Raw genomic sequence first — 15239 nt, 5'->3', positions numbered from 1 at the left:
TAATATTTTGGTTGTGATACATTTCACTTTTGAACGGTAGTGTACAGTCATTGTCAGAATTATATTGGCACCCTTGGTAATATGATCAAAGAAGGGTGTACAAATAAATCTGCTTTGTTTATCCTCATTTAAAAATAGCTTCTAACCTTTCACTGAAATTAAACTAAATGTTTTTCTCTAGGAACATGGAATTGTTTAGCTATGGCTTCTTGTTTCACAGGAGTATAAGGCCAAATTCCCTTAATCCTCCATCACAATGAGTAAAACCAAAGAATACAGTTCTGATGCGCATCAAAAGATTGTTGAGCTTCACAAAATAGCATCACATTTTTTAAAGCGTCAAAAATTCTCATTTCCACCATCAGGGCAATAATTAAGGAGTTCCAATCAACTAAAGATGTTACGGATCTGCCTGGAAGAGGACGTGTGTCTATATCGTCGAGAGTTTGAGTGGCCAAAGACTCTTCAAGGATCACAGCTGGAGAATTGCAGAAATTAGTAGAATATTGAGGTCAGAAAGCCTCAAAACAAAAAAAATCAAACAGCACCTACATCACCGCATGTTGTTTTGGAGGGTTTCAAGAAAAATCATCCTTGCTCATCCAAAAACTCCAGCATATTCAGTTGTCAGACACGACTGGAACTTCAAAAGGGACTGGATTCTAAGGTCAGATGAAACAAACAAACTTTTTGGCAGCAAACCCACTCTGGTGCAAACAGGGATAAAAAGTACCCCATGTGTATGATTAAGTATACCGCTGTATCTTTAATGTTGTGGGCCTATTTTTTTTTTTTTTTGCTGGAGGTCCTGGACATCTTGCTCAGATTCATGGCATCATGGATTCTAGCAAATACCAACAGATAAAAAAATCTAAACTTGACAGCCTCTGCTAGAAATCTAATAATGGGCCATGGTTGGATCTTCAGGACAATGATCCAAAACAAACATCAAAATCAACACAAAATGTATCACTGAGCACAAAATGAAGCTTCTGTCATGGCCGTCCCAAGTCCTCTGACCTGAACCCTATAGAAAACTGAGGAGTGCACCAACATGGACCTGGGAATTTGAAGGAACTGGATTCTGTATGTAGGAATAGTGTCTGAACTCTTGTCAGATGTTCTCCAAACTCATCACCCCTTCCCATTTTCATGTTAATTGTTAGTTAATTGTGAGAATTAGACCTTAATCCAAAGTGTGACCCTCATTAAATTATTAACGATCTAAAAGCAATAGCAAAAACGCCATTATTCAAGAAGAAATATTTAAGAAATATATCTCATTTCTTGATATTTTATTGGAGGAATAATGTGGTTCACACCTTTTATGAAATATTTACAGACCCTTTTATGATGTTAATCCCTCAAAGGAAGACATATACATGGTAACATAATTTGCACAATGAGGTAGACAGATACAATAACTAAAATAGCTTATTAGATGTGTGAATAAATGATAGCACTTAAAGAGAATAATAACTTAAATTAAAATTAGTACCTGTACAATAAAAAAAAACAAAAAACATTTAATTACATATCAACAAAATACAGCTATGTAAAGCAGTAATGAAGTTGTCTTGTACACACAAACAATTTAAAATATAAAATGCCCAGTAAAGTGGAACTAGGAGTAATGTAGCAGAATAACCAGTAAAATGTGGAAGATTTGTTTTTGTTCTTCCTCTTTTTGTGCTTGTATTCCAGTCCAAAGTCATAATTCCAGATAAGCGTTAGCCAAAAGCTGTGACTACAGTAATGTAATTTCAGCTAAGGCTTCCAGTAGTGTTGAAGCAAGTCAGGCACTTATTCACACAGCAGTCTGGTTTATTTACAATCCCTCATAAGTTTGAACAGCACCATCACCTGCAGCCGCAGGACTCCACCACCATATCTTCATATTGCTTGTATACGACGTTATTTCCAGCGTCGATGTACAGGATGCTGATGGGACTGAGTTTGGAAGGGACACAACAGCTGGGCGGCATGTTGCTGGGGTTCATGGAGTTCATTAGAGTTTGTATGATGGCGTGATTGGTTGGCTCCAGGTGAGAGCGGAGGGGGAAGTCACACATGCCCTCACAGTGATACGCCTCATAGTCTAATGGAGCAATGATCCAGTCGTCCCAACCCAACTCCCTGAAATTCACCTGCAAGTGCTTTTTGCTGCACCTAGATTTGGACTTTTTGCCGTGCCTCTTGCCATGGCGGCTGGGTAGAGTTGTCCGTCTGCTCCGTCGGGATTTCAAGTGAGGTCCTTTTTCCTTCCCGGGACTATCCAGACCCCACAGTTTAATCTTCTCCCTCTTTTCATAGAAAATGCTTTGTCTCTTTTTTGACCTTGTGAAAACAACCAGTATGGCTTTCTTTAGTTGCGGGCGGCCATGTCTGTGAAATCCAAGATATTGCAAGTCGATTTCCCTCTCAGGATTATCTAGCGTCGCCTTGAGCTCCAAACAGAAGCGGGTCCCGTGAGAGTGGTGCTGACGTTTCTTAAAAGTCTCCCATACGTCGAAAACCTCCCATTTTGGTTTATGTGCATCCTCCAGATCCAAGGTTTTGGAGTCAAGCACTGTGTGTGACTGACAGGAGAGCAGTTGTATCTCCACTGGGCCCGTCTCTGATGCTCGGAACGTCCCGGAGATCTTTGTGTATATCCTCAGTTCGGCACCCAAGAGCTCCACGTTTTCAGAAAGGGTCGATACATCGAATAAGTATTTCTGTCTCCACAGTGGGGAGTTCAAAAGGTCATCTGGAATAAAAGAGCACACATATTTAGTGACAGTGGCTGTACATTTATTTACAATGTCAGTTAGAGAGGCATAAAGAGGAAAAAGTGTGGATGCAGATGAGGAACCCATTTTCAACCAATTATGCAGAAATTTCTTTCTTTGATATAATTTGTAAAAGTTAGATTCAAAATTAAGTTACTTTTTAAATTATTATTTATTATTCTAAAGTAGGGTAACACTTTATTTTAAGGTGAAGTAGACATTACTACATGTATTTGCTATAGTAATAATAGTAAATTATGCAATATTACAAGTTACTAAGCTTAAACCAAACCAAACCCTAACCATAACTCTACAGTAAGTACATTTAAATAAGTTAATTAATATTTGAGCAAGTACAGTGTAACTGTCACCTTATTGTAATCTACGTGTAAAACAATACATTTGCATAATAATAAAGTATAAATTGTATAGCCTATATAGGCTGCTGTAGCTATTTTTACACTTAATAAATAAAGACAAATTAATGTCTAGTTAATGTCTAATGCTTCTTTCTTTCCTACTGGTCTGTTAGTATGAAAACTTTTGATGTAAAACGAATGTTTTTATTCTGTAAAGAAATTTCTAGCATATTTTAAAAACAAAGTAATCAAACTAGACCTATTAAACAAACATATATTAGTACAATTACTAATTTTCAGTGTTTTTTACATTCAGGAGGGCCACTTTAATCGCCAAAATCTAATAGCAAAATAACTGCATTTCTTCTGGGTGTTTTTTATCTTAAACGCACCTGTGCTGTAATCATTCTGACACACTCATTGAAAAGGGGAAAACAAATTTGGAAAAAGGCCATTTATGAAACCTAAAGTTAGAGATCAGATTAAAAACAAATCAAACAACTAACCTTGGCCCTCGTCCACAAAACTCGTTATAGTGTTTGCGGCTTTTGACGAGCGGAAAAAACTCGCGTTCAGTCCCAGTTTTTCAGCCGCGGAAAAGGTCTTGTAGATGGAGATCATGTAATCATGAGGTTCAATCGCATCCTTGATCCCCCGTTGTGACTGTATGGCTCCAGATAACAGTGATGCTGACAATATACTTTTGCCGTGTTTGGCTCTTCTGTGTCCATCAGCAGACGCAGACCTGGACACTTTCATCCCTTTGGATGCGTTTGGAAACACAGGATTCATTGAGTGGACACACAGAAAATGCAAAAGAAAAGTAAAAGTCAAAAATATCCCAGACACCCCACAAGCACACATCTTGTAAATGCACAAGAAAAAAAGAAGGACCTGCTTGGGGAAAAACAGGAACACATCACATGTGTGTGTGTGGAGGAGCGCAGACTGAGAGCAGCTCCCTCTGAAGAACAGCCTCCTTAAGTAGCCTACCGTCATGACATTATTAACTCCAACTCAATTCAAACAAGACTTCTACTCTTTACTACCCAGCTTTAAGATAGTACTGTCCTCCTTCATGTCCCTATAATTTGACATGCGTGATTTAAACAGTAAAACATGTCTAGTAGGAACGTTTTCTTTTATTGATTGAAGGTTTTATAATCAGAGCCAAAGTAGGCTACAGTATCGCATAACATAAATATGGATCTAACTGCTGAGTAGACTATGAGAAAGAAAGAAAAGAAAAAAAGAAAGAAAGAAAGAAAAAAAAAGAAAAATCGTGATTGTGATTGACAGATTGTGTTTTTTCCCCCTCAGTTCTGCAGGTGTCAGTGTGAGGATTGAGCACCGTGGACTTTACCTCCCTCTAGTGGTGAAACGTGTTTTTTTTTTTTTTTTTTTTTTCTTCAATTCAGACAATAATTCAAGGTCCATAAAGCTCTTGATTCTAACTTGGCCTTATGAAAAAGTAACATAGTTCTTGTAATTGTTTAACTATAGAATTTGTTACAATAAGGATATAATTAAGGTAACAACATGCAGTTGTAATATAAATCTTTATATGGGGAAAACTCCCTTAACAGATTAGGCTATTACAAATTCTACAAGAAGTTAGTCAAAAATTACCACAATAAATACAATAGAACGTGATAAATTCTAGTAAAGCTGTTCATGAAAAAGCATTCTAATTTATGTTGGTGCAGGATCGTACCGCTAATATAAGCTCAGAACGCCAATGTATATATTTAGCCTGATTCTATAGTAGCCTGATTTGTTTTGGTGTGGGCGGTCAGAGTACCAGCAACATGTGAGAAGTGCCAGTGAGCAAGAAAAAGTAAGGGTAGCCTATGCTACAGATTAAAATATAGAAGTGCGTACCGGTGTTGTGCCGAATTCTGAAATTGCTTACCCTACCTTTAAGGACAGAATTTTCCTTTGATGTATGTATTTATACTTTCAGACTTTATTTGTAGATACTTAAAGTCACCATGGAATCTTTGACAATTCTAAATGATAGACTAAAACATAATCTTTAATCAAAATGACTTCCCCTACCTCTTGCAGCGACATTTCTTCTCTAATCTGATGACGTGTTAAAGCAACACTAAGGAACTTTTCCTCTTCGGTCGCCCTACAGGTTGGAAGCGGAATTGTCCATTACCACTGTCGTAAATAATTTCCGCAGGCACCCGCTCATTTTGGATCAACCCGCGCATCACTATCGCACGCACACTCGCTGTTTATCTAGCACTGGCTTTGGAATGAACGATGTCTAACTGACAAGGTAGAGTATGTTGCATGATTTCATGAAAGTTTGATGTATTGCAACATCAGAAACGAAGGAAAGCGAAATAATGACTATTGTAACGCTTGACGTAAAGCAAGTCAAATTTGTCGTTTTCTTATGTCTCATTCGAACTACAGAAACGCGACCCGCATGGTGTGGTTATAGCAGATATAGGGCTGCAAAGCGAGTCCAGAAGTGCCTTGCACCCTGTTACGACTTGATGAACCACTGATACGATTTTGGAAACATTATTTTAAGGTAAAAAATGTTCCTTAGTGTTGCTTTAACTGGACTGAGGGCTAGACAAACTGTCACTCACATGAGATCACAGTAATAACAAACCATAACGATCCAATTGTTTCCTGATGGACAAAATCAAGTCCCGCCCAACATTCGTTTCACAACTTTGATTTTAATGGAAATGTTTGGCGTCTATATGTTCAAGAATTTAATGCAGAAAAAAGACAACATAAGTATGCTAGAACTTGAATTTATTGAGTATATAAGAAAGCATATAAATGTGTCATATTCCAAAGTAATGGGAATAGATTTAAATAAAGAAAAAGAAAAACTTTAGGTAAAAGTAACAGTTGTTATTGTACAGATTTAGAATAACAGTTGTAGCTCATGATCATATGGGAAAACAACAGAAGTATATAGACAAAGGCAAATCATTTGAAGACGGTTATATATATTATATGTATTGCACTTCTTCATTGGTTCTAGGGTCCCCTGAGCAGGAGGAGTAAACCACTCAACAACATGAGCAGATACACAGATGGTGACGAGATAGCTGGACTGGAGCCAAAACCATTGCCCACAGTGACGACTACAGAAGAAGGGGTTGTAGGTGATCTGAGCGTAAAAGATCTGGACTCAGCTTTCCATTCATTTAGAGTAAAGGCCAACTTCAATTTATCACCTTTAGAAGAGGTACAGAGAGAGAAATTATCATAAATGCTTAAAATAACAAGTGACATTGGCCCCCCCAAAAAATCTAAATCATATAGGCTAATAGAGACGACCCACCACTTGTGAAGATGGCTAAGTCAGTGTAATTAGCCCAGCAGCCACTGAACGGGATGGTGGTGTTTCCGTAAAGCCCCTCTGTTGGATTCCCGTTAGCATCTTTGAGCACAGCTGAGATGGTTAGAGTCGTCACACCCACGGACACACACTCACCCTGGAAACAGACACACACAAAAAAGATGCTCTGCTTATTCGACACCAGGTGTGGTTTCATAGTAATCAATCACCTAGGTAGGGTTACACCAGTCATTCATAAGTTCTTAATTAAAGGGTCATAAAACCCCCTTGTTTTAGGACTGGTCGTTCACACCTAACATCTAAAAAAAGACTCAAGAAATGGGTGTATAAAGCTGTGGAAAAGTGGGAGTGTAGAGGGTGGGAAGAGGGCAGACAACAACTAATAAAATACAGACCTACAACACACTCATTATACAGACAAATGAATATTAAAATATGAGTGGAGGAAGAAAAACAACTTAGTTGGGGGCACTTGATGCATTTTAAACATATAACCCTTTGACAACAAACGCACAAAACAACTTATTAGAGACTACTAACAATGATCATGAACAAATCAAGAGAAAGAGCATTTAAAAGGTCTAATAATATTTTCACTACATTTACGAGCACTGCAATCTCTGAACAAATGACACGAGTCAGTTTAACACAGACAGAATGAAGCAGAGTTGGACCAAGTACACAACTTCCTTTTACTTGAGTGAAAGTACAGATACTACTTGTCAAACGTTACTCCGTTACAAGTAAAAGTTGTAAAGACCGATTTTTACTTAAGTAAAAGTACGAGAAGTACTCGTTTTTAAAAGTACTTAAGTATCAAAAGTAAATGTCAATGCAGTGTTTTATTATTGTTGCATTGTTGTGTGCATTACTTACAGTACTTTATTCCTCTGAAGCAACCTACACCTATCAGTTAGTAGTATCTGTGGAATTTAAGAGCTTTTAAAATGTGATAAAACCTATAGAAATTAAACTGTACTGACAAAAAAGACCATCTTTTTTTGCTCATCCTACCACCCCAACAAAAGAAGTACACATCTATGTGTCATCTATGCACATTTGAATCAAGTGTTTCTATAAAAATCCAACCTGGTTTAAAACCCAGCTCCACAACCATAGCTGTATAACTGCCCAATAGCAAAACTGCTTTAACAAACAGAAAGACCTATTTGCCACTTATGCGCGCACTGCGCCGAGGATCTGTCTTCGTACATTTTTGCCACCAGTTGATTAGTGATCAAAGAACATGATGTAAAATCGCTGAACTCCACGACATGTGACCCTACAAGAGTGATCACTGATAGGCTGTCTGAATGTCTGTCACCTACAAAAAACCAATCACGATTTAGAGATGAAAAAAAACAAAAAACAATCATCCCCTGACTGACATTATTACTTTCTACTCAAGGACCTTGACAGAAATGTAGTGGAGTAAAAAGTACGATATTTGTCTTTCAAATGTAGTGAAGTTAAAGTAAAAAGTTAAAGTAAAGTACAGATACTCAAAAAATGTACTTAAGTACTCAAGTAAATGTACTTTGTTACTGTCCACCTCTAGAATAAAGGCATAAGTTGTAACTTTATACCACTTTACATCAAAACTGTGCTTCTTACGCACAGCTGGTGTCACCGGCCCCTGAAAACTTGCATCTGATATTCTTAATGAAATCTCACCGCTGCGTCCAGAGCCATGATGCTGGGCTGCACGCTGAGGGGTCCGGGTGACGATCCGGCCACTGGCTGGACCAACACCATCAGGGATGATACCGTCTTGACCGTCTCCACCTGCTGGTCTTCACGGGTCACCTCCTGAGTGGCCACCTGAGAGAGAGACCGTTACAGTTCAAATAAGGAAAAGCATGTTGTGTGCTTTACTGTACTGCAGGGGTGTCCAAACTCGGTCCTGAATGTCCACTGTCCTGCAGAGTTTAGGTCCAACTTGCCTCAAAACACCTGCTGGAAGTTTCTAGTAAGACATCGATAAGCTGGTTCAGGTGTGTTTTATTGAGGTTGGAGCTAAAATCTGCAGGACAGTGGCCCTCCAGGAGCAGGTTCGAACACCCCTGCTGTACAGCATCTGTTATCGGATCTTATTCTGATAAAAATTCAAAGGGATATTCGGGGGTCAGCAGAAGTTAAGCTCAATGAACAGCATTTGTGAAAGTGTTTCATCCCTCATTTTTCCTGAAAAGCAAAAATTGAGATTAAAGGTGCATTAAGCAACTTTTCATGTTAAAAATACCCGTTTTTCGAACCCATACATGCTTAAACAATTGCCTGATGGGCTGAATGAGCCCTTCTATGATCACTGCGATTGCCTCTATAATCCTGTACAGTAAAATAAATAAGAGGGATTCAGGACGGAATCGACTGGGCGTGACGTCATGCGCGTCCACGCTCACCTGGCTATGTCTGGCAGGTTTGTGTATTTGCCGCCGTTATCCGCATCAGCGAAGACAACTCAAGCGACTTTTGCAAAAGTAGAAGATGGATTCAAAGAGACCGGCTTCTAGTTCATCCCAAACCCCAACGCAAACTCCACGTAACCGCGTGCACAACTCTGGTTGCAGTTTCGCGTGTCGCCAGAAGGGGGCATAGTTCTGCAAAAACTCAGAGACTTGCGCAATGCACCTTTAAGGTGAGAAACTTACAATGGAAGAATTTAAAAGCAGAAATGTGAAGCTTTTAATTTTTATAAAAACACATATTAATTATTCTGTTGCATTATGTATTCTTGTGTATTATTTGAGTTGTAAAGCTGTTTAAAGCATCATTACTCCCAGTAGTTTTAAGAGTTTTGGTGTTGTCATCATGGTGACTGAGTTAGATTAGTTAGATAAGGTTAGTCAGTGATCTTTTTTTCACACTAAAATCATGTTAGCAGTCATACTGTCCATGTCTTGTGATAGTTATAGATAGGGTATGGTGTGGCTTTGGAGATGCTCTGAAGGGAGGGTGGGATTTCATGCTTTCAAACCTAGCTTGCTAATTGCTAGCCTCTCTGAAATTGCCTTCCCTACCTTTAAGTCATGACGTATCTAATACTGTTTCCAGGTCCAGGTTTATTCATATCACACATTAAATCAAAGCTTTTAAAAACAGTGTACACCAAAGTCTCTGGGCTTCCATTCACTGCCATTGTAAGTGCCTCACAGTAACCCAGATTTTTGCTTTAATTTGTAGTGAACTCAGGATATTGATTTAAATATCAACTTTGTCGTATATGTTTCACTTAAAATTCCCAGATGCTGCTTGACATCATCATAAAATTTAAAAATGTTAGTGAGTTTGGTCATGTGATCTGATTAGCATCTTACATCGTTCCAGGTGGGGTCACTGGAAGAGGGTGGAGGAGAGATGATGCCCAGGGATGACACATTGAAGCCGATGGACTGACTCAGATTGCCTGAGACAGCAGCGCGGCCCAGATCGTCAGCAATGTTCTTCAGGTCCGCAAACTGTTGGTCTTCTGCAGATGGTTTATACATTTTATAACATTGTATTGTGATCTAAATGTTGCATTTGTCATTTATTTTATTCTTGCTCTCACCAGTGGTGCTGTTGGTGGATGTCTGAACAGGGGGCTCCCTGATCTCCACCTGCACCGTCAGTCCTGCCGAACGCCTCCTTCTAGCATTAGTACCCTCACGGATGATGTTGGTGATTCGAATCTTGTTCGCCGGTATTTTCAGAAGTAAAGCCAGATTTCTTATCAGTTTGTCCCCGAAGAACTCCGCCTCAGTCATGGCTGGGAGGTTGAAGGCCAGGAACAAAACCGGAGAGGTGCGGATTTGGACCGGCTCTGAGCCACGAAGAAGTATGTTCAGCATTTTGTAGTCCTGGTCAAAGAAGTTGGAGCCGTGACTGGAGTTGAAACTGGGAACGTATTGCCCTGAGAAGCACAGAGAGGAATCAAAGTAAGAATTGTTGTTTAGGTTGAAAAATGGTCTTCTGGCCTGCAGAGGGAGCTGTATTAACTTGCATTATTGTGCTGTACTCTACCTGTATAAGTTGGCTCACGCAGAGTGTAGTCAGTTTTGCCAGCATTCCACTCAGCATTTGTTGGACCAACCAAAATATTGTTAACGTACACATCCAGCCGCTGAGGGTTTGAGTAAAATACAGCAACCCTGACAGCCTGAGAACAACAGAATATTACTGTAGTTAAGGTTCTAATGAAATAATATCAACATGTTGGATATATTTTGGCCATAATGTAGTTATTTATTTATTTAAGGATTCATTTCCAACTAGCTCAACTTTTCTGGATCATGTTTTGTAATTGATTGATATTGATTCATCAGTTAATTTATTTTTAATATTTAAAAGATACACAAAGTTCTTGCACAATTCAGAAAAAACAAAGTTATTTGAAAAAATCGTAAAATAAATTAGAAGACAAAATGGAAATAAAATAATGTACTTTTACATAATTAATAACATAATGCCGATTAAAGAATTGTTTTTCCTAATATGCCTTTTATTGCTCTAAATTTTGTATCACCTGTAGATGCTTACAGGTCAGTATAGTCTATTGTCAGTATAATCCATCTTACTAACCTCTGTAGGTCCAGCATTCAGTAACATAAGTCTCAGCTTCTGTGGTGTTGTGCTGGTGAAAAAGATGTCAAAGGATTTATTAGTGGCCACAATGGCGTGGAAGAGAGATACTCGCTTCTGACACGTGTAGCCGGCGCACCAGCCGTGGTCTTGTGGGCCTGAAACAAGATATTCACAGTAAGATTAAGATCAAATAATACACAAACCTTAAACCTTTTCTGCTTTTATAAAATCCTAAATGATATTATGCATAAAATAGTAGGTGTTACAGGGGGAGGTAAGAGTCATACCATTCACCAAATCCACATATTTGTCCCCTAGGATGGCTACAGGTGAAAGACGCCTGGTCTCTGTGTCTGCGTCCAAACTTTCGATGACCAGCATCCTATAGTTGAGCCCAAAGCACTTGTAGCTCTGCCAGGTGTTCATGTACGTACAGGTGTCTCTGATCACTCCTGCACAGGTAAAACAGCCACGTCATACGTTAAAAGCAGCTCCATCATTTTAAGTTCTCTCTCTTAGATCACTGTAAATGTACTGTACCTTTGTAAGGAGCGATTTGATTCATAGGTATCCGGCTGCCGTTGAGAGAGGTGAGCATGACTTTGGGGATGCGGTAATCGCCCAGTCCGTGTCGGCGATCCCCGTTCCACTCGTACTCGGACTGGGGCACCACTGCTCCTACTGCACCCAGGAAACTGCCATCCAGATCCTTCAACATCGTCTTCTTCTTAGCATCACAGTCCATGTCCACACAGTCTGATGGGTTCACCTTGCTGAGATATAAGAGTGGAAAAAATCAATCAGTCACTTTTTGGTCATCCCGACATTGGTGTTCTCTCAGTCATACATTTTCAGTGTTGTCTTCCTAATAATATATTTTTTTTTTTTCAGGGCTAATACTTTATTAACAGTATGGATGTACCAAAACTGATGAACATTTACATTTAAATAGAAATTTTTAAATATAGTGTTTAAGGTTTCACGCCTATTTATGCGCAGCCTGGTGGCCAATCTTCACTGATTTCACATTCTGTCAGTAAGAGCAGTGTGTGAAGGTTGAAATAAATAACCAGGTACTTACCCAGATTGTATCCAAAAAACATAAAACCACATATACATACATATATATGTACATAAATATATATATATATATATATATATATATATATATACTGTAAATATATATGCTTGCCTTACATTATCATTGAACATTAAACTTAAGTATTCACTTAATCAACGTAAGCAATATTGACATGTACACAAAATTGGAAAAAAGTTTGATGTGTACCTACAACTATACATTATTTAAAGGTTTTCTATTTGTTAGGATATTTATATAGAAAATGAATGCATGCAAGGTCTGAGTTAAAAATAAATGATTTTGTTTTCCGTTCCAGATCTTTAATGTTTAATACCATTTAGTTGGCTAGTCTCACACCTACCTAATTAACAGTGTTAACTTTGTGAATTGACATTGACTAAAAGCTTTTGGTTTACCCCAGATCAGGCCGATGAATGTATGCCAGAGCATCCTCTGTGCTGTTTATCTTGGCTATCCTCTCAACACTGATTGGATGTTGCAGATCCTCATTTCCCGGGTTAGTCATGAACATGTAATTTGTCTCTGTTGAGCACACATTCTTGAACCCAACAAAAGTTGTGTCTGGAAATAGAAACAGATAGTGTAAATAGATGCTTTTTTTGTTGTATAATGAAGGTTTTAAACTGAAGAGTCGTACACATTTCGAAGGAATGTGACTCACCAGAGACAGTCATTAGACCAGCTATGGCATTGTAGCTCATCAGTCCAGCGTGAGGCTTTTGTGGTGCATTATTGTGGTTAGATTCAAATGTTGGCCAGGAAATTCCAGACCTTCCACCTGTTGCACACAGAAAATGAGCTTAGAATAAGTACGGAAAATGGATCAATTACATTAAATAAAATTATTCAGTAGTGCATAGATTAATCTTTAATCTGTATTGTACCATTGGGGGGGCGAGGGGCCCTGTGGCTTTTGCTGAGCTTAGCGTAGGTCATAGTTGTGGACAGACTGTCAAAACAGTTGAAGTTAGGGCTGCTGCCCACAATCAGGGCACCCTGTAGAGATGATTTTTAAAGAAAATTATAAAAAAATGAACAGGATGAGAATCCTTTTTTCTTTTAAGGCCAATTAACACTTTACTTAGAGATAGCGACCAATGCTGACAGTCACCAGATTACAGTATGTAACTTCACAGACACTTCACAGGTAACACACTGACCCTACAAAGTGTCTGTTGCCATCTGTCGGTGCAATGTAAATTGGCCTTTAGTTTTGACCGAAAAGACATATAGTGCATCCTCACCTGTACACGGACTATTTTGTTAGAGTATGTGTGGCTGAGCGAGGGAGGACTGTAGATGAGAGGCATGATACTCATTCCATTATCAATAAGGCTCACGTTAGAAACTAACACGTTCATCGATACCTGGAAGTGAGGAGAGGAAAACATTAATGCTCACCAGACCAGTACAGTGCATTTGTAGTGACTAGAAATGAACAATTTATCTGACCAATAAAACACTTTGCTTTGCAGTTACTGTAGGTTATTATTATAGTAGGAAGTTTGCAGATCATTTATCATACTTGAAAATAAATGCCAAAATCAAAGCTCCTCCAGACAGTGAAGCCCTGGATTTGAGAGCAACCAGCAAGTCCATCTTTATTCATGTAGAGTCCGTACAGACCGCCATGTGCCTCATTCTGACTCCACTGAGGCACTGAATTTGGAGATCCTTTTGACATATTGTTGGAATACATTAATAAATTAGTAATAAAGTTGAATAATCTTTAGAAAAAAGAAAATTTGATAGCATAGACAATTGTAATCTTTAGCAAAATTCAGTATATTTTTTTCTTACTGTACTGTATTGTGATGCCTAAATTCACTTGTATCATTTAATTTTTTTAATTTACATTTTTTCTTGTGTTGTGGTTTTATTTTTGAAAATAATTATTGGCTTCTATACCTGGGCATGGTTCACCATCAATTCTGAATCCAACTCGTTCATAGCCAGCAACAATATTCCCTTGAAGAATTGCATTGGTCGCCTCACTCACCTACAACATGAACACTAATATGTCAGTTCTTTATCTGGTACTAATCAGCTTCTATCAGTCAGTAATACAATGGATTTTTTTTACATGTACCGTGGTAATACTATGTTTTTTGAACATGTAACAAACCATTCTTGTACCTTGGAGTGCCATCAAAATGGAAAAAAATGAAAATGAATATGGTAATAATTCTCAACCATTTTATAGAACAGTACCATGGTACTAGCATCCGATCACAGTACGTTTCTTTAAGGGTTACCTCAATGGCTGCATTCCATTCAAAGTTAAATTCCTCCGCTCTGCCGTTGTACGATCCAGGCCACAGTGTCAGGGTAACCAAGTTCCTCCTGATGGCATTACTGTCACCCCAGACTCTGATTCCTTGGAGATTTGAATAATAATTGCAGAATAGAAAAGTGCTAAATCATATTACCCAACTCCATAGTGATTACATTTTGTTTAAAAGTATTTTCCTTTTGTGCTAACAATGAAGCTGCCAATGAATCTTCACCTTCTCCAACGGTGTGATGGATCACGTTGTCATCAATACTCAGTCCGTCAGTTCCGAAAACACCAATAGCAGGAGCAAAGCCATCGTGGAAAGCACATCCCTGGACGTAAGACTCACCAAACACCTAAAAACATTGTGACAGTAAGTAGTTGAAAGGAATATGTGTGATAATCATGTACTGTGTCAGGACTTTCTCTCACCCCTCCCAGGTTATAAAACACCAGAGAGTAACGTGGGTCTGACAGGTCGTTCCATCCTTCCTGCCCGGTGTGGTAGAACTGAACATTTCTGATCTGGGCTTTTCCTGTGAGGCAAGTTATCAACAACTTTAATGAGTTTTCATTACTTGCATTGTGCTGAAAAGGTCTGATTAGCAAGTGATGTTATCATTTTGAAATATAATTTTGACATGAAGTTCTTTGAATATGACTGCTTGCAAGATTATTATTTTTTAATAAAACTACAAAACATTACTATTTTTCTGCTTTCTCTCATCTTCCAGGTAATTAAACCATAACCATGACTAAACATATATATACATTTTTTACATGAATGTACATAAAATCAAATGTCTCATTTAATTGAATGCATCAATATATG

General features: G+C 38.4%; 2 protein-coding genes across 2 annotated transcripts in view; both read right to left on the bottom strand.

Annotated features, from left to right (window-relative positions):
• Positions 1 to 1485: 1485 nt before the first annotated feature.
• Positions 1486 to 3994, bottom strand: gdf6b (growth differentiation factor 6b; the record flags this gene model as incomplete). The annotated part of the gene is made up of 2 exons (XM_084422475.1): positions 1486 to 2749; positions 3637 to 3994. The coding sequence occupies 2 exons, from the start codon at positions 3992 to 3994 to the stop codon at positions 1860 to 1862; spliced, it is 1248 nt and encodes a 415-aa protein (XP_084278601.1). The 3' UTR covers positions 1486 to 1859.
• Positions 3995 to 5895: 1901 nt separating this feature from the next.
• LOC311299729 (fibrocystin-L-like) overlaps positions 5896 to 15239 on the bottom strand; it is a gene marked incomplete at its 5' end in the record, with an annotated part of 55899 nt that continues 46555 nt past the window's right edge. Inside the window, 18 exons of the mRNA XM_084423525.1 lie at positions 5896 to 6342; positions 6450 to 6603; positions 8142 to 8288; positions 9785 to 9936; positions 10018 to 10359; positions 10470 to 10605; positions 11028 to 11185; positions 11318 to 11482; positions 11571 to 11803; positions 12528 to 12693; positions 12794 to 12910; positions 13017 to 13128; positions 13377 to 13499; positions 13658 to 13806; positions 14041 to 14131; positions 14388 to 14509; positions 14640 to 14763; positions 14840 to 14943. Coding sequence (XP_084279651.1) covers positions 6143 to 6342; positions 6450 to 6603; positions 8142 to 8288; positions 9785 to 9936; positions 10018 to 10359; positions 10470 to 10605; positions 11028 to 11185; positions 11318 to 11482; positions 11571 to 11803; positions 12528 to 12693; positions 12794 to 12910; positions 13017 to 13128; positions 13377 to 13499; positions 13658 to 13806; positions 14041 to 14131; positions 14388 to 14509; positions 14640 to 14763; positions 14840 to 14943 — 2795 coding nt within the window. The 3' untranslated portion in view covers positions 5896 to 6142. The remainder of the gene's footprint in view (positions 6343 to 6449; positions 6604 to 8141; positions 8289 to 9784; positions 9937 to 10017; positions 10360 to 10469; positions 10606 to 11027; positions 11186 to 11317; positions 11483 to 11570; positions 11804 to 12527; positions 12694 to 12793; positions 12911 to 13016; positions 13129 to 13376; positions 13500 to 13657; positions 13807 to 14040; positions 14132 to 14387; positions 14510 to 14639; positions 14764 to 14839; positions 14944 to 15239) is intronic.

The sequence above is a fragment of the Rutilus rutilus genome (assembly GCF_951802725.1).
Source record: "Rutilus rutilus genome assembly, chromosome: 11".
In the NCBI taxonomy this organism is placed as follows: Eukaryota; Metazoa; Chordata; class Actinopteri; order Cypriniformes; family Leuciscidae; genus Rutilus; species Rutilus rutilus.
This window is presented reverse-complemented; position numbering and strand designations above follow the sequence as displayed.